The sequence below is a fragment of the Microtus oregoni genome, unplaced genomic scaffold (assembly GCF_018167655.1).
Source record: "Microtus oregoni isolate MIOR12 unplaced genomic scaffold, Mior012 000038F_ref0000394, whole genome shotgun sequence".
Taxonomy (NCBI): Eukaryota; Metazoa; Chordata; class Mammalia; order Rodentia; family Cricetidae; genus Microtus; species Microtus oregoni.
Genome location: NW_024543097.1, coordinates 23,156,966 through 23,182,059, shown reverse-complemented (window position 1 = coordinate 23,182,059; position 25,094 = coordinate 23,156,966). Strand labels below are relative to the sequence as shown.

The 25,094-nt window shown below is 53.7% G+C and overlaps 3 protein-coding genes across 3 annotated transcripts in view; 2 read left to right on the top strand and 1 right to left on the bottom strand.

Annotated features, from left to right (window-relative positions):
• The window catches only part of LOC121433448 (ankyrin repeat and MYND domain-containing protein 1-like), a 32,698-nt gene extending 29,372 nt beyond the window's left edge, over positions 1 to 3,326 (bottom strand). Inside the window, exons 1-2 of the mRNA XM_041631871.1 lie at positions 3,184 to 3,326; positions 468 to 657 (exon numbers count right to left, since the gene is read on the bottom strand). Coding sequence (XP_041487805.1) covers positions 468 to 657; positions 3,184 to 3,326 — 333 coding nt within the window. The remainder of the gene's footprint in view (positions 1 to 467; positions 658 to 3,183) is intronic.
• Positions 3,327 to 9,084: 5,758 nt separating this feature from the next.
• On the top strand, positions 9,085 to 10,798 carry LOC121433459 (dual specificity phosphatase 28). Its single transcript, XM_041631885.1, has 2 exons — positions 9,085 to 9,794; positions 9,951 to 10,798. The coding sequence occupies exons 1-2, from the start codon at positions 9,426 to 9,428 to the stop codon at positions 10,071 to 10,073; spliced, it is 492 nt and encodes a 163-aa protein (XP_041487819.1). The 5' UTR covers positions 9,085 to 9,425; the 3' UTR covers positions 10,074 to 10,798.
• A 2,191-nt stretch (positions 10,799 to 12,989) lies between these two features.
• On the top strand, positions 12,990 to 23,786 carry LOC121433447 (aminopeptidase RNPEPL1). Its single transcript, XM_041631870.1, has 11 exons — positions 12,990 to 13,910; positions 17,266 to 17,406; positions 18,004 to 18,155; positions 18,531 to 18,647; positions 18,865 to 19,100; positions 19,308 to 19,421; positions 19,790 to 19,902; positions 20,156 to 20,264; positions 21,068 to 21,298; positions 21,378 to 21,520; positions 22,014 to 23,786. Exons 1-11 carry the CDS (start codon positions 13,398 to 13,400, stop codon positions 22,305 to 22,307), a joined length of 2,163 nt encoding a protein of 720 aa, XP_041487804.1. The 5' UTR covers positions 12,990 to 13,397; the 3' UTR covers positions 22,308 to 23,786.
• Positions 23,787 to 25,094: the final 1,308 nt, after the last annotated feature.

Sequence of the window (25,094 nt, the reverse complement as noted above, 5' to 3'; positions counted from 1 at the left end):
ACTTCTGAGGATGAGAAACCCGGATTTCTCTGGGGGTGTGTCTGCTGGTAGGCTGCCCATGCTCCACGGGAGGGCCCCCCACCCATGCAAATGTGAGGAGCACTGATTGGACTCGGTAAGCTATTTTAAAGAGAGACAGAGAAAGAGGACACTAAGATGGGAAGGGGACATGTTGGTGGGTTGGAGGGAGTGGAGAGTAGGACAAATATGCTCAAGATAAAATCTATACATGGATAAATAAAAACATTTTAGATAATAAAACATCCACTCAGAATAAGAACTTACCTTCTTCAGCCACAGCTTCCCAAATCCCATGCAAGACCCCCAGGAAACCATGACATGATACAGAAACGTGCAGAGAACGCCTCTGGAATTCTCCTGCAGAAAGCCTGAACCCCATCCTATGGGCCGCTTCGAAGGTTCACAATGCCTGCCCTCGGGAGAAAGGCCTTGTCGAAGCCACCTACCTCGCCTGTGGGCCAAGAGAACTCGCCATATCCGAGCTTCATGTTGAGTCCGAACTCCCCTCTGTAGACACTGCCATCCTGCCATTCCTGCACCCCCTGGACAAGCTGGATGTAGGCCTCCTTCAGGTCCTGCTCGCTCGGGGAGCCTTCAAACTCTGCCTCATCCTCCCTGGGATCCACCGAAGGGTCCCTAGAAAGACAGAGAGCTACAGAAGAGCAACCAGGGACACCCAAGTGTGACCATGTGCAGAGCTCCACCCCTCCATCTCCTGTCTCTCCAGAGGAGCCCAAGGCTCCGAATTTCCCTAAAGGGAAACTGGGCCATAGACGATGTAGTGATGTAGTGAATATGGGGTTCCACAGGAAATGAACTGTGCAGGAAGGGTACAAACTGACGAGAGTAAATATGCCCACCCCTGAGATAGGGCCAGTCAGTCCCTCTAGCCATTTCCAGACAGATTGCCCACAGTCCTCCTTCTTGAGCTGGCAGTACCAGACCCGGGCTGGGCAAAAACCAGATGCTCAAACACACAAATAAACCCAGGAGAGGTCTGAGAGTAGTTGTAGGGGGCAGCAAACTGACAGACAGATGGACAGATGCCAGAGCACAAACTGCAGTTTAGGGAGGAGAAGTGTGTCCCAGGCAGGTTTGCCTCCCTCTGGCCCTTGTGTTCTGAAGGGATGAGTTGTTACTTAGACAAGGATCTCAGTCCTAAGCCCGTGACACTCCCCCCTCAGCCTCCTCTTGGCTCTCTCGGGATGCTCTGTGGTGATGCTTCTTCTCTGGAGATCAATCCCAGTGTCTGGTTGGTGGCTAGGTTGGTAGCACACAACATGGGATTCCCTCAGACCCGGTGATAATTGACCTCGATTGTCACTTGACTTCATCTGGAAACAGCTAAAACCGAAAGCAGCTGGGCACACCTGTGAAGGACTTTTTGCACTGGATAATTTGAGGAGAGAGGATTCATGCTAAGTCTGGGCCACGCTGTCTGGTAGCAGCCAGGACGTGGAAGAAGGAAGCTTTTGCTTCTGCTTTTGTTTTCCCTCGTCTTGCTGGCAAGTTCATCTATCTGTCCTGCTTGCTGAGGCATTCCCATTATTAGAGCCTACTTTCTAGGAGGTCTAACAAATACCAAAGGCCAGCTGAAACATCCAACCTTGTGGCCTTGACAACTACCATCGTTAATTCTTGGCCATTCTTTGAGGAGACAGAAATTGTTGGAATACTCAGACCACAGGCTGTAAGCCACTTTAGTAGTATATGTATATAGTATATGTATGGTACTATTGTACGATATTGTACTATTATACATTGCTGTGGAATAATCTTTTTGTACACTGTGAAGATTCATCACTGAGGTTTAATAAAAGCCAACTGCAGAACTAAAGGTGGGACAATCAAATTAGGAGGATGATGGGAAGAAGAATGGAGTCAGAGGAGATGCCAGCCAGCCACTGAGGTAGTAGGAGGTAGTAGAATGTGTAGACAATGAGGTAACAAGCCATGAGCCGTGTGGCAGAGCATTAAAAAAAATGGGTTAATTTATATGTAAGAGGTAGTAACAAGCCTGAGCTATCAACCGAACATTTATAATTTATAGCAAGTGTCTGAGTCAGTTATTTGGGAAGCGGCTGCCGGTTATTTGGGAAGAAACAGTCGGGACAAGAAACTTCTGCCTACAAATGGTGCCCACAGTCTGATAAAGATCCACATAATAATAACCTTAATAAGGTTCTAACCAGGCAGAAACAGCCAGATGCAGCTTCCTAGTCTCCTTGTCTCACAGTCTCACACCAGCCACAACGCAGAGACCCGTCTCCCGACAGCTGCCTGCGAGATGGAGTTGGCCGCCAACTGCCATGAGCTCAGCGCAGAGGGCAGCATATTTGAGCTCACAAGGACTTACTCCCTAGAACCTTGTGGATGTGAGCTCAGACTGGCAGAGAGCGGAAAGAGAGAAAAACAGAGCTCTGGCCCGGCGCCTCTTTCTCTTATTGTAAGAACTCCAGTCCTATCATGAGATTTCACCTTCATGACATCATCTGGATTTAACGACCTCCCCAAGTCTAGCCTCCAAGTCTCATCACTTTGATTAGAGTGTCAACATGGATTTTGAGGTACACGAGCATCCAACCCTAGCCCATAGCAGGGCAAGTACAATGAGTGCAGAGCAGGTGGGGGTTTTATTATGGACAAGGCTCTGCCGAGGCTCCTGGCCCAAGCAGCCCCTACTATTATCCACTGAGTAGTGAAGGAGCTATGCGGGTAGCAGGATGGAGCAGGGCTTCCTTCAGCTGCCTAGAAGCGAATGAGACTATGCCAACAGTCCCAAGAACAGGCATGGGATTCCCGCTACTACTTGCCCATCCTTTTTCCTCTCGGTTTGGTATAATTGAGAGTTTTCTCTCTCCAGAGACTAGGCTGGGGAGGGTAAAGGAACCTTTAAGGGTGTAATAGGAGGGTAGTAGTAATGTTGGAGGCAGGGTCTCACTATGTAGCACTAGCTGGCCTGAATTGCCTTGTGTAGGCCAAGCTGTCCTTTAACTGGCAGAGATCTGCATGTCACTGTCTCCCCAATGCTGGGATTAAAGTAGGGCGCTACCACATGAGCCTTCCTTTAGCGATTTTTAAGGCCTGCCCCAATACTGAATTCCAGCTGATGCATAGCCCTCTGGTGCTGATTGCACCTTCCTGCCAGCAGGTCCCCTGCACCTTCTGGTGAAGAAGGTGTAGCTCTTCACAGACTCCTGACTCTCGATGTCAGGAGACTGACCACTCCGTCCCTCCAGACCTCTGGAACTGAAAGTTTTCGAGACTTGGGAGTCCAGAGTGGCAATGGAACGAACGTCGTCCATGTCTGTCCTCTTCAAACCTAGAAGCAAATCTGTGTTCACAATTCGCCCTCATGACCGAGGACAGTGGCAGCTGGGGGACCCGCCCGCAGTCCCACCTAACTTGGGCGACCCTCTTCGGAGTCTCCAAGTAGACACCCCTAGCTCCTGAAGGCTCACTGGCTTTCCTGGGGGGGGGGGGTTCCCTGGCCTTCCCTTCACCGCAAAGGGACGTCAGGACCACATGGGATCTAGCCTCGCCTGCTGACCTCCAGACGCACTCGGGAGACGCTGGCTTAGAGGGGATCAAGCACCTCAGAGCACAGCAAGCCGTGTAGACCCACTACTAGAGCGTCACGTTGCCCTGGAGACGGTCACGCCCACGGTGTGCACCCAGCCCCAGCCAATCGGAGCCAGCCAGGTTGCACTGACCCTCCCCCAACTCCTCCGCCCCAGACCCGCCCCTGAACAAACCTCGGCCAATGCACGAGCGGATCTGAGATTACCACGCCTCCTCCCAGCCACCGCCAATCCCCGAACAGGCCACGTTGGTTCGGCTACCGCCAATGCTCGAGTCCTTCAGTAAACGCGGGGTGTCGACCCCACACAGCCAGTTAGCCTCAAACCAGAAACTGCCAGCATTCCCAAGGATGCTCGGCGAAAGACCCTGGGGCCATGGCTTGATTAAGGCCATCTGACTGCTAAACTCAATTGTATGCAGTAGTCGCTCGCAAAGCCCTAGGCGGCAGCCTGATCCTGGCAGAGAGAAAGACCTCTAGAAGAGGGCTTCTAGAACAGGGTTGCAGAGAGGAAGCACTGGAGAGCACATCGGGAGTCACATTGAGAAACCGGGTGCCAATGTGTCTTGAATGGTGGGAGGAGCTGCAGATGATGAGGCTAGACCAAAACACATAACGTTCTGAAATTTTGTTTTTATTTATAAATAAATGCATGGACACTTGGCATACAAAGATCAAGAAGCTATATTTCTATAGTTTGTCATATAAATGTTCACCAGGCACAGTGGCACAAACCCCTCATCCCAGCACTTCGAAGACTGAGGCAGGAAAATCGCTGCAAGTTAGAAGTTAGCCGGGATCACAGAGTGAGACCCCGCATCCACTCAACCCCCCACGCTTCCCAAGTTATTCAAAAGTAATGTTTTCATAAAATGTTAACACTCATTTAGAAAACCTAGTTACATTCGCTTTTTGAATGTTGGTGGATTGGTAAATTTAGCAGATTCGACAGTTGGAGACTGATCTCAGGCCAACTTGCTTTCAGCAAATTAGCGGCTTGCGTTGCCAAAATGGGTATCTGCAAACATGAGGTGCCTACCAAGCCACTGCTGTTGCTATAGAATTCCGTGGATCACTGGCTGGAAATGAGGCTTTTTCTACTAAATCTAGGAAAGACTGAAAAATTAGCAAAGGAAACCACTTCAAATCACATATTAGACCCAAGTTTGATATTTGGAAGCAATGGTGGGAAAAGTGGAATTCCAAAAGGACTCTCCTTTTATCGTCTATAGCACGGTTTTAGGTTCTCACAAAACTGGAAGGCAGACAGTACTGGGTCCCACTAAAGATGTTTACCCATCACCTAGCCCTAGCTCAAAACTGTCGTGAATATATGTGGCATGTACTAAGTAAAAAATTCCATTAAGGTGGTGTGTGTGTGTGTGTCTGTGTGTGTGTCTGTGTGTGCGTGTTCCCTTACTTTAGCTCTGTGACTTTAAATAACTTAAGATTCCCTAAATGATGGGTAAAATGTCAGCACATATGAAATCATACCAAAGCAGGCTTTCTGGGTCCACCCCAGTGTTTCTGATTCCACAGATCTTCAGCAGGCCTGGGAACCAGCACCCAGGCAGTTAGTTCCCCTACACTGAAGCGGATGCTGGAATGTGGTCCATACTCAGTACTAGTGAGTTACCTATAAAGGGCAGGAGGGGTCTCAAAATCCAGGCTCAAGGCAGAGCAGCGGAACAGTTCTAAACGCATGCTGTTTTGTGTGTCCTCTCAGGGGCTTAAACTTTTCGCCTTCAATCTACAGTAAGAACGTTTAAGACAGCAACACACTATGCCCTTTTATACTATGGCAAAACAAAGCTCAGAAAGATTCGTAAAGAGTTCACCCACTGCATGCATACACCAAGTTGTTCGTGTAGTCCATTCTTCTCTCTATCTTTAATGAAAAGAAAAACCATGCTGGTCATGACCTAGGGAACTGATTTGTTAACTCACACTAATGGTCAATCAGCACAATGTGCCAGAGTCAGGGCTCACCTCCAGGAAAGCCCAACTTCAGAAAGTATATTCCAGCTACCCAGAGGAGAGAGCAGCCCAGAGGAAGACAGACTTGGTAAGGAACTCATGAGCTCAGTAGAGTTGAGCATGAGATACCAGCTCAGAGGCTCTGGAGCCACACCCACCTCCAATACCCTCTAGGGAGGCACATGAAGCAATCCCAGAGTAGGACTCCAAGTTTGGTTTGATTCAGTGGTTCCAAACTCCAATGACTCAGTTTCTCCCAGCCGCCCTGCCTTTACCCAAAGTTGTCTTGATGCTGACCACTGGACAGGACAGAAAAACCTTCCAACCCTTCCCCCGCATCATTCCCATTAGTCCAGTCCCACTCCTAAGGCCATCTCTGGTGTGTAGGCAGACCTTCTCTGTCCTGCCGCTCAGTTCTGTCCCACCAGCCAGTTCCCCAAATAACCACACACAGACTTATGAATTATAAATGCTCGGCCAATAGCTAGAGCTTGTTACTAACTTGCTCTTACAACTTAAATCAACCCATATTTCTTATCTATGCTCTACCACATGGCAGTGCCTTTCTTCAGCACAGCTTGAGAATCTCCTGCTTCCTCTGCATCAGGCTGGCAGGAAGACATCTTCTTCATCCTGGAGCTCTCTTTTTGGTGCTCTATTTTGTCCACAAGTCTTGCCTATCCTCTACCTGCCTAGTGATTGGCCATTTAGACTTTTATTAAACCAAACAGAACGCACCTTGGCAGAGGCACATCTTCACAGCACACAAAAAGATTATTCTAGAACAGTGCTGGTTTGAATAAGAAAGTTGAATGTTTGATAGTCAGTTGACGGGACTGTTTGGGAAGAATGGAGAGGTGTGGCCTTGTTGGGGAGGAGTCAGTGAGGACGGGATCTGCTGTTTCAAAAGCCCTTCACATCCACTTAGTTTTCTCCCCCCACTCCTCTCTCTCTCTGCCTGTGATTTTTTTCTCAAAGTGCAAGCTCTCAGCTACTGTTTCAGAGCTATGTCTGCCTGCCTGCTCTGTGTTCTCCTCTGTGATGCTCATGAACTCCTCCATCCTCTGTGACCCTGAGCCCCAAATTAAATGGTTTATTTTATAAGTTGCCTTGGTCATGGTATCTGAGCACAGCAATAGAAAAGTAACTGATACACCATCACAGGGTGTGAGGTTTCACTGACACATGGGAGCGTCCTGAGCTTGCTCCCAGACCTGGGGATAGAGAAATGTACACCTGAGTGGGTGGCTCCTATAAACTGAGGAAGTAGAGTCAGTAGAAAAAAAAACAAACAAAAGACTGACACTTAGCTAAAGGCTGACTGGACAGTTAGAACACTGAGACCGGAAAGAACTGGAAAGATCATTTAATCCAGTTAAATGATTGTGGACTGTCTTTAATTCTCCTAACAGCCATTCATTGCCCACATCTTGGTCTCATAAAAGCCAGCACTCCTCTGGAACTCGTGAGGCCGGTTCCCCTCCACCAAAGAAACCATTTTACTCTCAGTCAGAAGGGACAAATTAACGATCTGTGGTTCCTGGTAGTATACCAACGTACATGCTGGCCTCCAGGCTCCCTCAGTACACTAATCCCTGTTACACACTTCAGAGTCCATGCTGGCATCCTGACTCTTCTCACATTTACCCCAAATTTCTCCAGCTCAGGGGTTCCCTCCCTCCAGCTTCTCATTGTCCTTATAATCCTGCTATTTCAGCTATGCTCTGTCTTTTACCCCTTTCTTGGTCTTCTTCTGTTTTCCTCTTGCTCTCCTCTCGTGGCCAAGTCCAACCTACTGGCCCTATGTTGTCTACTACTTTCTACTACTTTCTCTCTCTGTCTTGGATTCTTCCAGATGCCTCTGGCTGTACTCTCCCTCACATCTACAACAAAAACCTTCAGCTGGGCCGTGGTGGTGCATGCCTTTAATCTCAGGCAGGCATGTAGGCGGATGTTTCTGTCCCGCCTGGTCCAGCAGCCGTTCAGTCCCAAAGAAACATTCAGAGGCTTATATTAATTATAAACTGTTTGGCCTATTAGCTCAGACTTATTAACTAGCTCTTACAACTTAAATTAACCCGTAATTCTGGCCTATGTTTAGTCATGTGACTTTGTACCTTTTCTCAGTGCAGCCTTCTCATCTTGCTTATTCTGCATCTGGGTGGTGACTGCAGACTGAGCCTTTCCTCTTCCCAGAGTTCTCCTAGTCTGGTCACCCTGCCTATACTTCCTGCCTGGCTACTCTCCAATCAGCATTTTATTAAACCAATTATTAAGTGACAAATTTTTACAGGGTACAAGAACATTATCCCACAGCACAGGTGATTTCAAAGTCAATCTGGTCTACAGAGCAAATTCCAGGACAGCCAAGGTTACACAAGGAAACCCTGCCTCAAAAAACAAAAACAAATAAAAATTAAAACCTTCTGCTTAACCATACCTCAGAGCGTCACGCCCTCAATTTATACACTAATGGTCTGTGACTATTAGGTAAGTGTTTGGACTGTATTAATACACTAGCTGCCTCCAACCCAAAAGGTAAGAAGTGTCTGAAACCTATACCAGATCTCCCCATTTTTCTCTACGCCACTTACCTGATATTTCCACTAATGTATCTGAGAAGTGCTTTCCTTTTGTTCTGTAGCTACAAACGCTAGTGAAACTTTCTACACAGGAACAAGCCATTTCAGGCAACTTGCGTCCTCGTTGCCAGCCATGGCCTTCATATTTAACTCATTTCCTTTGAGGTTAGAACTGTTTTCTGGTCACACATTGTTTTCCTGTCCCAATAAAGCCAAGTCAGCGCCTTCCTTGGGGGGTCAAAAAGCTGAGGCAGCTGCTGGTAAGGCCTGCCTCTGTAAGGGCTGGCAGCAAGGCTCATCTGGCTGCAGATATTTTGAGGATTTAGCACAAGAGGAGGACCAGGCTACAGTCATGAGCTGGGAGTCACCAACATCTAGTAGCAGGAGGGGAGAGAGTAGGCCCATCTTTCTCCTTGTTGCCAAGATTTTTGAAGAAATATTATTACTGGGGTGTATGGGGTAATGGAAACTGACTTCAGGGTGCACGGAAATAAAACCAAATGTTTTCACTGCTATAACAAAATTGAAGCTGAGATGATCTATCTGTTCATGGCTTTGGTGCCATAGGAAAATTACTCCTCTAAAATTCTGAGCATCAGAAAATAATTGGCTCTCATAGACACTAAGTACCTCTATTTCTAATTTTAAAAACGGTTTTGTGATTGCTTGTATGAGCACTCATGTGCAGGGCAGAGAAAAACTTGCAAGAGTTAGTTCTCTCCATCCAACTGTGTGGGTCCCGGGAATAGAACTCAGATCAAGCTCGACAACAGGTACCTTCACCCCCTGTGCCATCTCCATGGCCTCACTAAATAACTCTAAATAAGCTTTGGGAAGTCGCAGCACCGACTTAAGATTTTACCATATGATTAAGTAAAAAAAAAATCTGGTCTAGGAAGACACGAATACATTGTGGTAGTTTTATTGCATATGAACCATGTTTTACAAAGGAAAAGTTGGGTGTGTCACGGAGCAATTTCCTTAACGAAAGGAAATAATGTTGCAACTGACTTGCAGCCTGCTGTCCTGGGCTGGGCCAGCCTATAGCACTTACTAAACACGCATGTCACCTGTTGTTCCCCCCCCCCCACACACACACACACATCCACACCACCTCTTCCTGGCCCCGCCCGCTGTCATTTTAGCCAACGCCGAGCCGAGGCCAGGAGAGGCTCCGCCCCACGACGCGGTGAGGTCGCCTCCTAGCGGCCACAGCAGGGAGTCCGCAAGCGCAGCCCTCGGCTGACCCTCGTGTCGTCGGGGTCATGGGCACCTCCGAGACCGCACCGCCGCCGTTCGCGCGCGTCGCCCCGGCGCTCTTCATCGGGAACGCGCGAGCCGCGGGCGCGACGGAGCTGCTGGTGCGCGCGGGCATCACTCTGTGCGTCAACGTCTCCCGCCAGCAGCCCGGGCCGCGCGCGCCCGGAGTGGCCGAGCTGCGCGTGCCCGTGTTCGACGACCCGGCGGAAGACCTGCTGACGCACCTGGAGCCCACCTGTGCCGCCATGGAGGCCGCGGTGCGCGACGGCGGCGCCTGCCTCGTGTACTGCAAGAACGGCCGCAGCCGCTCTGCCGCCGTCTGCACCGCCTATCTCATGCGCCACCGCGGCCACAGCCTGGAGCGCGCCTTCCAGGTGCCAGCGTCCAGGGGCGGGTCTTCCGGGGCGGGCCCCCACATAAAGAGGTTCTTCCGGGGCGGGCGGGCCCAGCCCACCCTTCACCCTCCCTCGGGGCGGAGCCTCTGCTCCGGGTACTCTCCCTCTCGCTTACCGTAGCTTTCTTGATCGCAGATGGTGAAGAGCGCTCGCCCGGTAGCCGAGCCCAATATGGGTTTCTGGGCTCAGCTGCAGAAGTTTGAACAGAACCTCCAGGTCCAGGCCCTCCTGCCCCGGGAACCCGCTGATCCCGAGTAAGCCGCCCCCTTCAGCGGCTGGGTGGCCAGGTGTCTACACTGCAAGGCGTTTCTTCCCTCTTTTCAATAGGCAATGGCATCGGGTTTTGCCCCCTCTTGGTGGCAGTCCAGGAGTGTCTACTGAAGAGGGGGGCTTCGTTTATTCATCAGGTTTGGGTCAAATACAAACCAGCGAAGTTTTAGGTAGAGAACTCGCGTTAGGGATCGATGAGTCTGGGGCGCCTACGAGAGTTGATAGGGAGTGACAGACCAGAGTCCTAGCTTGCTGCCTCCTCCCAGGGATTGCCTGGCCTTGCAAGCAGAACTTCGTGCCCCCTGGACTTCTTTCTTGTTCCTTCTTAGGTAGGGGCTTAGAGTCTCCCAGCAGGAGGTCCGGAGCCCACCATCTTTAATCTTACAGCTGCTGTGCGGTGGGAGGAGAGCATCTGTCCACCTCCCCACCGCCTTACTTAACCTGTATCAATGCCTAGCATTGTCAAGCTGCCCTTATACACTGTGTACTATTCTCCCCAGCTGGCAGGCAGGCCCGTCAGTTGTCACCTTGTGTTCAGACACAGCCTCTTAGACATTGTTTCCTTAAGAGCCCTGGAAACTTTGTTACCATTTAAAGAAGTAGTGAGGGAAGAGCAAAGAAAAACCCGGGCTAGGTGTGTGAATTACAGATGTGTGGCCACTGGTAAATTTGCCAACAAATATAAATCTGTGAATAAAATCCCAGAGTTTATATTTATGGTTTCCCTTTTCTACTTCTCCCTGCTTATGGTCTCTGGGGCCGGAGTAGTCCATTTGCATCAGCTTCTTGAAGGTCGTGGTCTGTCTCCCGGTTTTGCCCCTAAAGAGACTAAAAAGGTTTTGTCATGTCTGCCTCTATGCAGTGAGACATACTTGGGTCCCCAGATGGAGGGTTCTCCCTTAGAATGAAGAATGAAACCGTCTCACTTAGCTGAACCCAAGGTTGAGGGGACGTGAGGCACACAGTTCATGATCAAGGCACTGGGGTGCTAGTGAGCACTGCCTTCCCCATCTGACCCCGCACTTCTGGTTTCTGACTGTAATGAACAAATCCTTCAGCAGTCACTGGTTCAAAGTGTTCGCTACACTTTGTAGGGAATACCTAGCCCAAAAGGTGTGATCAGCTGGCATTGTCCATGCCAAGACTGCTGCACAAGCTGGCTCATCTGACCACCAAGCTTCCTCCACCAGGTCCCATATGTTCATCCCTTAAAGGAGCCACTGCTACTCCCCCCCACCCACACACACACTCAGCCATTGAGGCTACAGTGACTTGCAGAGAACAAGGCTCCAGGCCCAGGTCCCCCCACCCCCAGTGTGCATAGCACCTTCCGAGAGGCCCACAACCCCTGGTTCACAACACCTTCCAAGAGGCCACTGCCCTCCCACCAGGACAGGGCATACTTCCTAACCTGATGACTAGAGTCAGGTCACCTAAAGGTGACAAACATGCAAGGGACATACTGCCCAGGTCAGCTGGAAGGATATCTGTGGAGTATACCGGGTGCTTTTTATTCCACCAGCCTGGTTCTGGGAGCTAGTCAACTGTAGTTTTGGCATGACCCCACTTTCAAACCTCTGCCCCAGGGAGGACAGGACACCCACCCCACCCCCACCCCTGCCAAACACTTTTCTTTTGGGGCTTGGGGTATAACACTGACTGAAACCACAAGGGGACACTCAAGGTAGCTTATCAGTGTTAGGGGGACAGGGCCTTTGACTGAACACCATTTGAGGGCTTGGAGTTTGCAGTCAGTCTCCTGACTCCACCAAGCAAATTGTCCTCTTGGTCTCGAAAGAAGTGTGTTGGCTCCTTATGTAAATAAGGGGTGGAGGCACATCCAGCCCCACTCTTAGAAGTGGAATAGCTGGGTCAAGGCTGCCCCCACATCACCCCTTCTGTTTGTGGAATGGAGTATCACCAGAACCAGACAGATATAACCCCAAACCCTGGGGGTCCAATTTGAGAGACTAAGATGGGAGAACCCTACAGTCTACATCAAGGACAAAAGGAACCCAGGCCATCAGGTTTGAGAATGTCTTCTAGGATAGTCTGGTGGACAGGCCACTGGACACCAGAAAGTGGCAGTAACCTTAACGCCAGGTCTCTTCACTCTTTATCTTTTAGACAGGATGTCAGTACCCCATGCTGGCCTCACACACTCCACATAGAGCCAAGGATGACTGTGAACATCCGATGCCTTTGTCTCCCGATTGTTGGAATGCCAAGTGCTTTCCACCAAGTCCAGTCTTTCTCCCTCTCATCCTTGCCTCTGGGTCACAGCATGAGCCTTGGAGTTCTTCCAGAGTCTGAAATGGGGGCCCCATGGATTGCCAGCTAAGAGTGCACACGAAGACGTGAGGGGCTACTGCTAAAGGAAGCCACGTTTCAGTGTTTAGGCTGCACCTGTGGCTTATTCGCCACTGACCTGTGCCTCTCACCCGTGGAAGGTGGGCAGGGCCGCTTGATTTACGTCTGGGGAGACTGGAAGCCCCTCTCCCTCAGAATCTATGCCTGCCTCCTGCCGTGGATGGCAGGACACCTCTGTCCACCTTGGTCCTGTACTGGACGGCTCAACCTTTGTGTAGCCTTGCTGCGCTAGCCTAACATGTTCCTGCAGCCCCCTTAGATTGGAGCTGAGACAGAACTGCGTTCAGCAGTGTTATCTCTACTACACACACACACACAGACACCTCTACAGCAATAAAGTCGACCCTAAAACATGGCCATTGCAACTGGCAGCGTCTCTTTAAGCTTAATTTGGATCTAAATAGCCACACCTGCATGGGCTCTGTACTTGACAGCCTCGCGTCTTCCCGAGCCGCTCGGCACCACCTGGCCACGGTACAAACCAACCGGAGGACTCACGAAGGAATCGCGTCAGCGGAACCACAAGAATCGTTCCCGAAGTAAGAGGACCGACTGCCAAGGTGCCGCCGGCGTCCCTGGGAAAGCGACGGTCCCGCCTCCAAGGCTGTCCTCCGAGCATAACGAGCGAGCGCAGAGCACAAACTGAGGACGCGCAGCCGCCCCGGGTGTTCCAGCCTCGCTCTCCGCTGCACGGCTCGCACCGCTCCGGCGCACAGGCCCCGGGGCCATACACAGCGCCCCCGGCGGCGGCCGAGCCCAGCCCGAGCGGGGCGGCGCACGGCGCGGGGCCGGGCCGGGCGGCTCCCGGCGCGACTTCCTGTTGTGCCCGCGCCCCGCCGCAGCCGCCACCGCCAAGGCCGCCGCCGCCGCCCGGGGTCCCTCGCCCACTGCCCGCGGCCTGCAGCGGCCGCCGCCCATGGATTTCACCTAGCGCCGGTGGCCATGGCGGCACAGTGCTGCTGCCGCAAGGCGCCCGGTGCCGAAGCGGCACCCGCCCGCCCGCCGCCCGAGCCGCCGCCCGCCCTGGACGTGGCCTCGGCCTCCAGCGCGCAGCTCTTCCGCCTCCGCCACCTGCAGCTCGGCCTGGAGCTGCGGCCCGAGGCGCGCGAGCTGGCCGGCTGCCTCGTGCTGGAGCTGTGCGCGCTGCGGCCCGCGCCCCGCGCGCTCGTGCTCGACGCGCACCCGGCCCTGCGCCTGCATTCGGTCTCGTTCCGCCGCGCCCCTGCCGCCTCCGAGTTGCCCTGCACCTTCGCCTTTCCTGTCCCCGGGTTGGGGCCCCCGCTGCCCGCTTTCGCAAATTCGTCTGACGCGGAGTCCGCCGGCTGCCCTCTGGCCTTCAGGTTGGACCCATTCACCGATTATGGCTCCTCGCTGACCGTCACACTGCCACCCGAATTGCAGGCACACCAGCCCTTCCAGGTCATCCTGCGCTACACCTCCACGGACGCCCCCGCAGTGAGTCCCGCCCGGGTGGGCGTCCAGGCCGGTGGGTGGTCGGCGGGGCTCTGCAGGCACCCCTCGCTTTACTGCCGGGTCAGGTGATGTTAATCCGCTCCCTGCTCTGGAACACCTGCAGGGGAGCGAGGGGCAGCCTGGCCCTGGAGTCCTCCCCAGGTACCCACGGTAATTCCCAGATGTTGCCTGCAAGTTCTTGGGACCTTTGAGTGGAGCCCCAGGGCCAGCCCCGGTGGACAGTAGAGCTACTCAATAGCATGTTTCTTGTGTGTGTGTGGGGGGGGGGGGACTTCCCATCAGGGGTTACGCCCCTATCTGGGTACAAGAGCAGCTTCTGGTGGCCCCTTGCTAAGCCAGCTGTAAGATTCCAGTACTGAGGGATCTTCTGGGAGTGTCTGCTACAGAAGGGTCAGCCTATGACCTGGCCATTCAGATGACTTGAGGACACCCGGCTCTGTTCTCTACAGGTGGAATGAGAGACAGTAGGTGGCACAGAGGCCTTCCATTGTAGCCTGTGATGCTTGGGCTTTTTGCTCCCCGAGCTGGGTTGTGACATGCTGGGGCAGGTGCGCCCCACCTCCCAGAAGACACACAGCGCTCTACCGAGGCTTTCTGTACAGGGTGCCCACCATCCCGCAGGCCCTGATGGGAAAGCAAAGTGTCGGGCAAAGGCCGTGGCAGCACAACCAGTGGGTTTGCAGACTGGAGCAGGACCTTTGACTCCAGAGGCACGATGCCTCCCTCCAGCTCCCCAGGCAGTAGAGCGCTCATGTGACATCTGCCATGGCTACATAGCACACAGGCAGCTCTGCAGGGCCCTTGGAAAGTCCATCTGCCACTACCTGGGGAGCACGAATAAACAGGCCAGTGGCTGCAAAGGAACAAGGTGACCTCTGGGCAGCAAAAGACCAGATGGGATTCACATCTGCGGGCTTCCTGCACACTTCTCGGGAGTTTTGATTGGCACGTGCCACCTCTTCCCAGAGTCCCTGCCACGTGCTGCCACCTGGTCTGCAGGGCTTCGCCCTCTGTCTGCCGTGGTCCTGTGGGGCCTCTGCAGGTACTGGGACTGCTTCTTAGCATGTCCGATGAAAACTGAGGGGCAGGCTGCTTCCTGGCTTCTACCTGCGAATATGTACCATATGTGCTTGCTCTGCTCGTTGACAGCAAAGAGGTGGGAGCAGAGCCCTCGTTGGACTGCAGTAGACAAGGCTAGTGGGCAAGGGTGGCCCTGATGTGTGGGGCTGTGGTTGTTCCGGACAGGGACGCGCTGCAGGGTCCTCATGGACAGGGCCTCCAGAGGGACAAAGCTCACCCACACCCGTGGAAGCAGATTGGCCCCTAACCTCAGGCACCTACTGTTTGTTGCACCTGAGCATTGAGCGGCTCAGGGCTTACATCCGTGTCTGCCCCGTGCTTAGTGAGGATGTAGCAGGAGACCCTACTCCAGGGGCGGCAGATTGGAGGTGCTACAGATTCTAGGGCTCCTCTGCACCCCAGCCCTTCTTTCCCACCCCTACAAGAACAGCTTTTTTCCTGCCCTTCAGTATCTGAGTTGGTTGACCCATTCCTTATCCATCAATCAGCTGCTGTGCTCTGGGACAGGAGCCTTCCACCTTTGGGGCAGGGCTCAGTCCATTCCATTCCTCTGATGTCTGGGAAAGGCAGCCTGCCCACTACATAGGGTGAGAGGTAGGCAGAGCCTGGGGGTTCAGTGGAAGAGAAGCGGGTTGTACTGCCCCTGAAGTGTAGCTGGTATAAGGGGAGGAGGTAGAGACTGAAGATCATTTGGGAGTATGTTCTCCAAAAGTGGATCAAGAACCCGCTCTCAACAGGATCCACTGCAGGGACAATCCTGCATTCAGGTCCCTGGGTCCTAGGCCCTGGAGGCTACATTTTGGAACTAGATCCCCAGCAGAAAAGGAAGACACATCTGGAAATTTGCTGTGGGGAGAAGACAGTGATGGGGCAGACAGACTTTGGAAGAAGTCCATAAATGCTGGCAGAGACCTGACTACATGGCAAGCAACCCACTCTGACAGGAAGCCTCCTGGGTGTTGAGTCTGTGGGGCAGCATCCGTCTCTAGATCTGTTGGGACAGGGATCTCTCCCAGGTCTAGGATCTGTGAATTAGGCATACTCCCGGGTCTGCGGGGCAGGGCATTACTCCCCAATTCTTGGGTCTTTGGGAAAGACACATCTAGGGTCAATATGAAGACAGTACCCAAGATCCTAGGGTCTGTGGCAGTTTCCACTGCCACCACCCCCAGTCTGGGGTCTGTGGGCAAGCACTTACCTTCGTCCCCAGCTCTAGAGTAGGGAGTCAAGGGGCCTGGGGTCTGTGGGGACAGGCATTCCACACAGCTCTGGGGTCTGAAAGCAGGCATTTCTTTCTGGGTCTGAGATGGATGACTCCTCACACACACGAGGTCTGTGGAACAAGCAGCCCCACCACCATCCCTCATCAGGGGTCTGCCCCGCTTACTCTTGGCTCTGTTCCTCATAATGACAGGCAGCCTTAGCAGAACACTTGTCCACTCGTGAAGAAATGTCGGGGGTGTTTCCTATCTGTGATTCCTGAGAGGACCCATTTGCCCTTGATCACCAGAACGAAGCATTCACTTTGTTTCAACATTCCTGCTGTCCTAGCAGGGGTAGCGTGGGGCAGACACTGCTTTGTAGCTGGAACTCCTCAGTGGGGCGGGACCTGGTCTGGACATCTGAAGATTCAGAATGTCTCAACAGCCATGGCTGGGAAGGAGGTTGGCTAGGCCAGGGACCTAGAGGGCAGGCAGAGCGGGTGGCAGCAGTTACTGGGATTGCTCTTTGCCACAGCCCTCTCCCTGTGCACTGATCTCGGATGCCTTCCCCTTAACACTCCTGTCATATCAGAGCTCCATATCTAGCCTCCGCTCTGGCCAGCACTGGGACTGACCCCTCTATGCCCCTCTACACCCCTCTATGCCCATGTAAGGAAGCACTTGTTTCCCATGTTTCCCTGTTCCTAAGTTCAGATTAGCTACCAACCTGTGGGAATTTGAACCCAGGCACTCTGACTGTTCCTCAGTTCCCCTTTGGAAGTTCAGCTAATACCATGGTGGGCATTTTCCTCTTTTCTTAGGCAGTGCTGGGAGATACCGTGGGCCAGCTCCAGACATGTGGCCTCCTGTCTGGAACAAGGTTGTTTGGTGTGTCTGGCACACACAAACTGGGTTGACAGTTCCTGCGAGGGGAGGGGAGTGAGTGTGCCAGGCGGGCAGGTGAAGCCTGCAGGAGCAGCTGTGGACCTGTAGCGAAAACAGCGAGAGCCCTGGACCAGGTGACAGCGTGTGCTTATGTTTCACCTTGCCCGCAGATCTGGTGGCTGGACCCAGAGCTGACCTATGGCAATGCCAAGCCTTTCGTCTTCACCCAGGGCCACTCTGTGTGCAACCGCTCCTTCTTCCCGTGCTTCGATACGCCCGCCGTCAAGTGCACCTACTCAGCCGTTGTCAAGGTCAGAATCGCGGCTGGGGTTGTTTCTGCCTCCTGTGGGCATTGTAAGAGGCTGGCGCTTACAGCAAGCCTGCAGATGAGTTCTGGCCCACCTCCTTGCATTCTTCTGCCTAGACTAGGACCCCAGCTGCTAAAGGCCATTGTCTTAGCGGGACAGTCATGCAGAGAAGCCAGAGACAGGCCTTATGGAGGTCGGGTGCAGGGACCATGGTACAGCACCAATGAGGACATACTTGACAGTTGGGTTCCGGGACCTCTGGATCCACAGGAACCTGATGGGGTTTCTTGAGTTAGAGCCAAAGCATGGCAACTTTGAACTGAGAAGATTTGGGGTTCCAATGTGTGGTCTTCTGAAGGGGACACAGTTTCTGTGAGGTTGTGAGGGCTTCCTTATGGATATGGGGTTCCTCAACCTGGATTGTGGTGGTGCCTTCTGGATGATGGAGAGCTCCCTGATGGGACCATAAGGTTCCCTGTCACAGACACGGGGTCCTCTGACTTGAGTTGTCTGATGAGTCATCCTTCCGAAGTGTGGTTCCCTTTCCTGGGAGGTGGTTGCATCCTGTAGGCTGCCAGTCCTCAGCCTAGCCCCTTGCAGGCCCCACTAGGGGTGCAGGTGCTGATGAGTGCGACGCGGAGCGTGTACGTGGAGGAGGAAGGCGTCTACCACTTCCACATGGAGCATCCTGTACCTGCCTACCTCGTGGCTCTTGTGGCCGGAGACCTCAAGCCAGCGGACATTGGGCCCAGGTAAAGCCCCCTCGGCATCCTGCTGCACTGTCCTGGGCAGCTGGACCTCAGGAAGAGCCCAGAACCCACGCACATGACTACCATACCTCTTTGAGAACACACTGCATTCAGACATACAATTAAATGATGCATCCAGTGCCCTGCCTCGCGGTCTGCCATCACTCCCAGGGCTACCACACAACCAGCTGCACCCTCCTGTCCGTACTAGTTCCTTCAGTTCGTTGACAAAAGGATCTGAGTAGATATTGGGTTTATTATGAGGTTCCCCTACTATTGTAGCAAGGGTTACATCCAGACAAGGCAAAGGGAGGATCCAGTGGGGTAACTAAGGTCCAGGCTTGTCTGCCTCAGCCTACCTTCTCTGCCTTGTGACAGGAGCCGTGTGTGGGCTGAGCCATGCCTCCTGCCCACAGCCACCAGCAAGCTATCCGGTGTTGTGGAACAGTGGCTGAGTGCCGCGGAGCGACTGTACGGGCCGTACATGTGGGGCAGGTATGTCCTGTCCCCTGGCTTTGCCACTGGTTTTACTCTTTCCCTCAGAGAAAGACTGGAAACTCCTTGTCTAACCCCGGGTTCCCTGTCCTCTGTCTCCTGGGAAGGAAGTGGTACTGCGGGGCTGGGCTGCCATCCCAGGTGGAGAATATAGTTGTGGGCTTGGTGAGTTGTGATCAGAGCCCTTCCTTTCCTCACCCTGCAACCATGGACACAGATATGACATCGTTTTCCTGCCACCCTCCTTCCCCATCGTTGCCATGGAGAATCCGTGCCTCACCTTTATCATCTCCTCCATCCTTGAGAGTGATGAGTTCCTGGTGATTGATGTCATCCATGAGGTGGCCCACAGCTGGTTCGGCAATGCTGTCACCAATGCCACTTGGGAGGAGATGTGGCTGAGTGAGGGCCTGGCCACCTATGCACAGCGCCGCATCACCACAGAGACCTATGGTATTATCTGGGGCAGCCATGGCAAGGGTGGAGTAGCCTTGGGCCCTCTTAGGTACCAATTGTAAGGGGCACAGAGCCCTGCCTAGCCTCCAGCTTGACAGGGTCTAACGGTCTCTGGGACTGGATGGTGGGTAGAGTGTGACAACCCTGCTGTAGATGCTCCCACCTCCCTGACCTCCATCTTCTCTCTACTCTGACTTCACTCAGGGGCTGCTTTCACCTGCCTAGAGACAGCCTTCCGCCTGGACGCCCTGCATAGGCAGATGCGGCTTCTTGGGGAGGATAGTCCAGTTAGCAAGTTGCAGGTCAAGCTAGAACCAGGTACTCTCTACTCCAGGCTCACTGGGAACCCATGCATGGCATCCACAGGCCCTCCTTTCCTGCTGTCCACTTGCCCTGCTGGGGTCCCTCTACATCACCATACCTGAATTCCTTCCAAGGTCAGGCTGGGTGTCCTTAGCCCCAGGGAAAACCTCTCAGGTGCCCTTGGCTTGCCATAACCCCACAGGGTCTGAGCACTGATTGCCATGGGGCAGAGCAAGCGCAAACCACTGTATACCCAGGATGCTGGTACTCATATAAGGGACTGTGGCCCTCCCCCTTGCCCACTCCTCAGCTCCACACTACCGCCCCAGCCCCAAATGAAGGACATAGTCAAGTGGCATCCCAGACAAGGTGTTTCCCTGCAGGAGTGAACCCCAGCCACCTGATGAACCTGTTCACCTATGAGAAGGGCTACTGTTTCGTATACTACCTGTCCCAGCTCTGTGGAGATCCCCAGCGCTTTGATGACTTTCTCCGAGTAAGCGCATGGGCCCTACCACCTCCTGTCCAAAACAGCTTCCAGCTGGCAGACTTGCCCCTTCTCTAGGAAGAAGGGACTTGGCCTTCTGAGGCACTGTCCCCTCCTTCTCCTACCCTTTCAGCAGGGCCTGTGGGCCACCTGGACTGTGATGCGCATCTTTAGAAGATGTCCCAGTGTGCCAGCCCCGCTCTGCCAGAGCTAAACACCCCAGCCTTCCATACCTGCTAAGGCCCTGCCCCTCATCTCACAGGCCTATGTGGAGAAATACAAATTCACCAGCGTGGTGGCCCAGGACCTGCTGGACTCCTTCTTGAGCTTCTTTCCTGAACTGAAGGAGCAGAGCGTGGACTGCCGGGCAGGTGAGGCCACCTACCCTGCTACAGGCACAAGGGCGGGGAACAAGATGGTAGCCGTGACTGGAGGAAAGTTTGTCAACCCCAACTGCACTGTGTTAGGCTCTAGGTCAGGATGCCCTGAGAGTAAAGGGGAGTCTGTACCTCCTGATCTAAAGGACCATGGCAAGGAGATGGGGTGACAGGGGCTTCCTGGAAGAGGCGGCCCCTAGGCTAAGCAGGCCAAGCTATGCTAGGGAAGAGCTATGGAAAGAATATGCAAATTTCTTAGAGGAGGATCAGCAAGGTGGTGGGATTGGCTCTGGGACCCTGTCTATGCATAGTAGGGGTCTCCTCGGGGGCCTGGGGACCAAAGGAGACACTGGAGGAACTGGATATCCAGAGAGAAATCAAAGTTTACTAGAGGATTTCAAGGTCTAGGAATGGTGACCCCAAGTTTGGAAGGTATATACGTGCACAGTGGGATTGGTAGGGGTCCTCCGAGTCCGTGTGCTTTTCTGAATGGTGCAGAGCAGAGCAGAGCCTCCTTGGCCTCAGTGCTGGATTCAGGACAGGCTTGTAGCAGGTAGAGAATCCTCTGGTGACCAGCCCGAGCTTCCTGACTTCCCTGTGTCCTGCATAGGAGCCCCCTACGGGCTCCAAGGGGAAAGCACAAACTTCTGGGAAACTCTTATATTCTTTGAGGGCTCTGGGTCCTAGAAGAGACCACCTGCCCGGGGTACCCTCTGGGCTTGGAGTCTCCCTGGCAGGCTGCTCCAGTGGCCCCTTCCCCAGCCCAGGCAGGGACCGCAGGCCTGGTCTTCCTGCAGGGTTGGAGTTCGAGCGCTGGCTCAATGCCACAGGCCCACCACTGGCTGAGCCAGACCTGTCTCAGGGGTCCAGCCTCACCCGGCCTGTAGAGGCCCTCTTCCAGCTGTGGACTGCGGAGCCTCTGGAGCAAGCAACAGCTTCAGCCAGTGCCATTGACATCTCCAAGTGGAGGACCTTCCAGACAGCGCTCTTCCTGGACCGACTGCTAGATGGATCCCCGTTGCCCCAGGGTGGGTGCCCCAGTCAACAGGGTAGCCTGGGGAAGGGATGTGGCTCCGGCCCAGCCCTGACCTGCCCACCACCCCACAGAGGTGGTGATGAGCCTGTCCAAATGCTACTCATCCCTGCTGGACTCCATGAATGCTGAGATCCGCATCCGGTGGTTGCAGATCGTTGTCCGCAATGACTACTATCCTGATCTCCACAGGGTCCGCCGTTTTCTGGAGAACCAGGTGCAGCTACATGCCCGGGACATGACGGGGAGGGGGGAGGGGACAGCCTCTCCTCAGAGGCCCATCTCACCCCATCAGAGAGGAGTTCAGGCCACTCAGGCAGACCAGGCATGTCCTGGAGAGGGGACTGGAAGCCAACAGACCCAAAAGTTAGAGAGGCCACAGCCCAGGTGAGACGGGAGAAGAATGCAAAACTAGTTCAGAGTGGCCTGAACTCCAGCACGGGGAAAATTTGGGTCTCCACTGGCATCAGCCTTGAGCTAGTTGGACTTAAGGCCTGTAGGCATCACTTTCCATGTCTGGATACAGGGGCCAGCCAAGCTTCTCAGGCATCCCTATTCCTTGCCCAGTCCTTCCACCCCAAACTCTCTGACAGTCAGAGGGAGAGGCGAGGGTGAGACTGATGAGGGCGTTGAGCAGCTGGGGCACATCTGGATCTGGGTGGCAGAAGGCGCACAGGGAGCCTGCTAGTGTGACCTGATGCTTTCCACAGATGTCGCGCATGTACACCATCCCCCTATATGAGGACCTCTGCACCGGTGCCCTCAAGTCCTTCGCACTGGAGGTCTTCTACCAGACACAGGGACGGCTACATCCCAACTTACGCAGAACCATCCAGCAGATCCTGTCCCAGGGACTAGGCCCCAGTGCTGAGCCCAGTGCAGAGACCAGCACAGAGTTGGGCAGTGCTGAGGCAGACACGAACCCAGACTCGCCAGCCCTGCTACTCGGGGACGAGGCCCCCGGTAGCACCATCTCTCTCAGGGACGTCAATGTGTCTGCCTAACCTTGGTGACTGATCCTCAACCTCCCAGACACCACGATTGTGCCTTCTGTGGTCCGGGCGCCATGACTGCGCCTTGGCTCTGGCCACGAGCTCTGCCCAGGACCATAATCCCCTCCTACTGGCTCCAGGCCAGAGGCTTGGGAAAAGGATCTTGTGTCCATTGAGGCCTATGGACCAGGGCCCACCCTGTCCCTACTCTCTTGCACCGCGGGGCCCAGGGCTGGCCCATACCCACCATGCCTCCTGTCTCAACACTGACAGCCATGCCTCACCCTGGAGCCAGCATCTTCTGAACACTGCCCTGGGGACAGTGACCCCAGCAGTCCCACAGCAACAACCACAATGTGCCTTACACATGCCAGAGACCCAGGATGCATGGCCCTGGAAGCGTGCTTTCCTGCAGAGCCCTGTGTCTGGCCCCAGGGCTCGACTTGCTTGAGGGACAGTGGACAGAGGAGCAAGGACACAGGCATTCCATCAGTGCAGGGGCAGGGAACAGAAGGAGAGGATGGACCTCTCAAGCAGGTCTCCGTCTCTGCACCTGGAGTCCAGGCCTGTCCATGTGGCTACCTGGGTACCATTGGTGCTCTCTGTGCTTGCCTGCTCGGAGAGGCACTAGGCTGTGGGCTTCAGCCTGGGACCACTGCAGCAGGAACCACGGTGACTGTCCCATTGAATCTCCACTTTGCAGACCCGACCTTCCTTCCTGTTTGTCACTACCCTGTCTTTTGTACCTGCCCAGCTGCCATGGTAGGGCCGAAAGAGATGAGAACTGGTCACAGGAGTCATGGTCATAGCCTGTCCCCATAGACAGATGTAGAGAGAGAGAGAGAGAGGTGAGAACCTACCCTAGAGACCGAAATGGGGAACAGTAGGTGGCCCCTTGTTCTCTGCTCCTCAATCAGACCTTGACTGAACATGGCCTCTTCAAGACCCTAAAGAGGCTGTTTGTCTCCTTCATTCTGGACTTTCACCTCTGTGACTCTGACCACACCCCTGCCTTCTGGCACTGGGGCACCCAGACCTCCACAACCAGAGTGCAAGGGAGGTGTGAGTGACAGGGATTGGTTGGGAATGCTGAGACTGAACTCTAGCCTGGCAAGCTATGGGGTTAGCCGTCGCTACTGACTAAGGCTCTATCCCATTCAAGAATGAGACCCATCCCTCACAACCAGCAGAGGGCAGAGGGGACAACAGCAGTGACACCTTACAGAAGAAAGGTGCTACTGTTTTCACTGCTGGAACAGTGGCAGAAACAATAATTTGCTTTGGCTGTTTTTTAGGCCTTAGTGGCAGGGAAGGAATGGCAGCGAGAGAAGCTTGGCAGTGGGGGCTTGTTGGGATTCCTCAGTTCTACACAGCGGAGACACAGTTCAGGCAAATATAACTCAAAAACCAGCCCCTAGGGACCTATTTCCACCAGCCAGGCCCCATCTCCTAAAGGTTCCATAGCCTTCAAAGTGGCGCCATAAACGGATGGTCTGGTGTTCCAGATCTGAGCCTGGGTTGGGGGCAGGAGGCGCTCTTAGATGTAAAACATAATGGGAGGCTTGGGGGGGGGGTATCTGATTTTAAGCACCACTAGGTGGCATAACCAAGAGTCCTGGATATTCCACTCAGCTTTGCCCTCTGGCTGAGGTGCCACCATCCAGAGGGCCAACCTGAAGATGTCCACACAGCCCTCTTCAATGGCAGAACTGCTTTCAAGCCTGCCACCACAAACTCATCTGGGCTTCTCATTGACAATACAAGTTGACACCTGTGTGGTCTCCCAGAGCATGGATTCCAGTTTCTGGGTACCCCCACTGTACCCACAGTGTCCTCCAGACGCTCCTTAGATCTGTACAAAGTCAAATTACTCCCAGAAGTTACAGCCATGGAGGGGTGACTACCTAAAATGCCATCCTTAATGTTGATCCGCCATGGCTCTGCATGCCGTTAGAGGTACAGAGGAGCACACTTTCAACCGCATCCTTGCATTTCCGGTCTTCATCTGTGCCCTTTCTCCAGCTGGCAAAGCTGGACTGCCTTGGATCTCTTCCCTGTAATATCTTGCTAGGGCAGCCTGTAGCTGTCACTCACAGCCAGTGTTTCCAGCTTCCTCTACTGTGCCTACCCGACTCTGCCATACTCTCTCTGCCTTGCAAGTCATCATCCATCACAGGTGGGCGTCAGATGTTTTGTCCTCAAGTTCCCATGGCAAACCAACATTTCAAACCCCAGTGTTTGCTGCCATCCACAGCGTACCTCAGTCAGTACCACATGCCCAGTGTCCTGTTGGTCAGCATCTCTCCTCTGGGAGGTCTCTGCATTAGAGGCTAACTTATACCCAACACAGACAATGGTGAGAGCCACACAGGGATGGTGGGGGTATATTGTCTTTTTCTCCCTCTGGGGCTACCCAGGGACCTGTGCTGGTGGAGGGGATTTCAAGTATTTCCAAGCAATGTGCCAGAGAATAAAAGCTATAGAGGGTCATGTGCCATTTCTACCCCCATAGCCCACCCTGACTGCCTAGGAGTATTTAGCAGATAATACCAGTTAAGGAGTGGAGGTTGAAAGGTTGGGGGATATGTACATTTCAAAAGAGTAGGGATGAGCGAGGCATGTAGGAGCATGGATAATGAAGCTGTGGGTAAGGATAAAAAAAAATGGACCAGGGCCTGGAGAGATGGCTTAGTGGTTTAGAGCACAGACTTGGTTTTCCTGAGGACCCAGGTTCCATCCCTACACTCAGCATAGCTACTTGCAACTGTAACTCCAGTCCCAGGAGATCTGACACCCTCT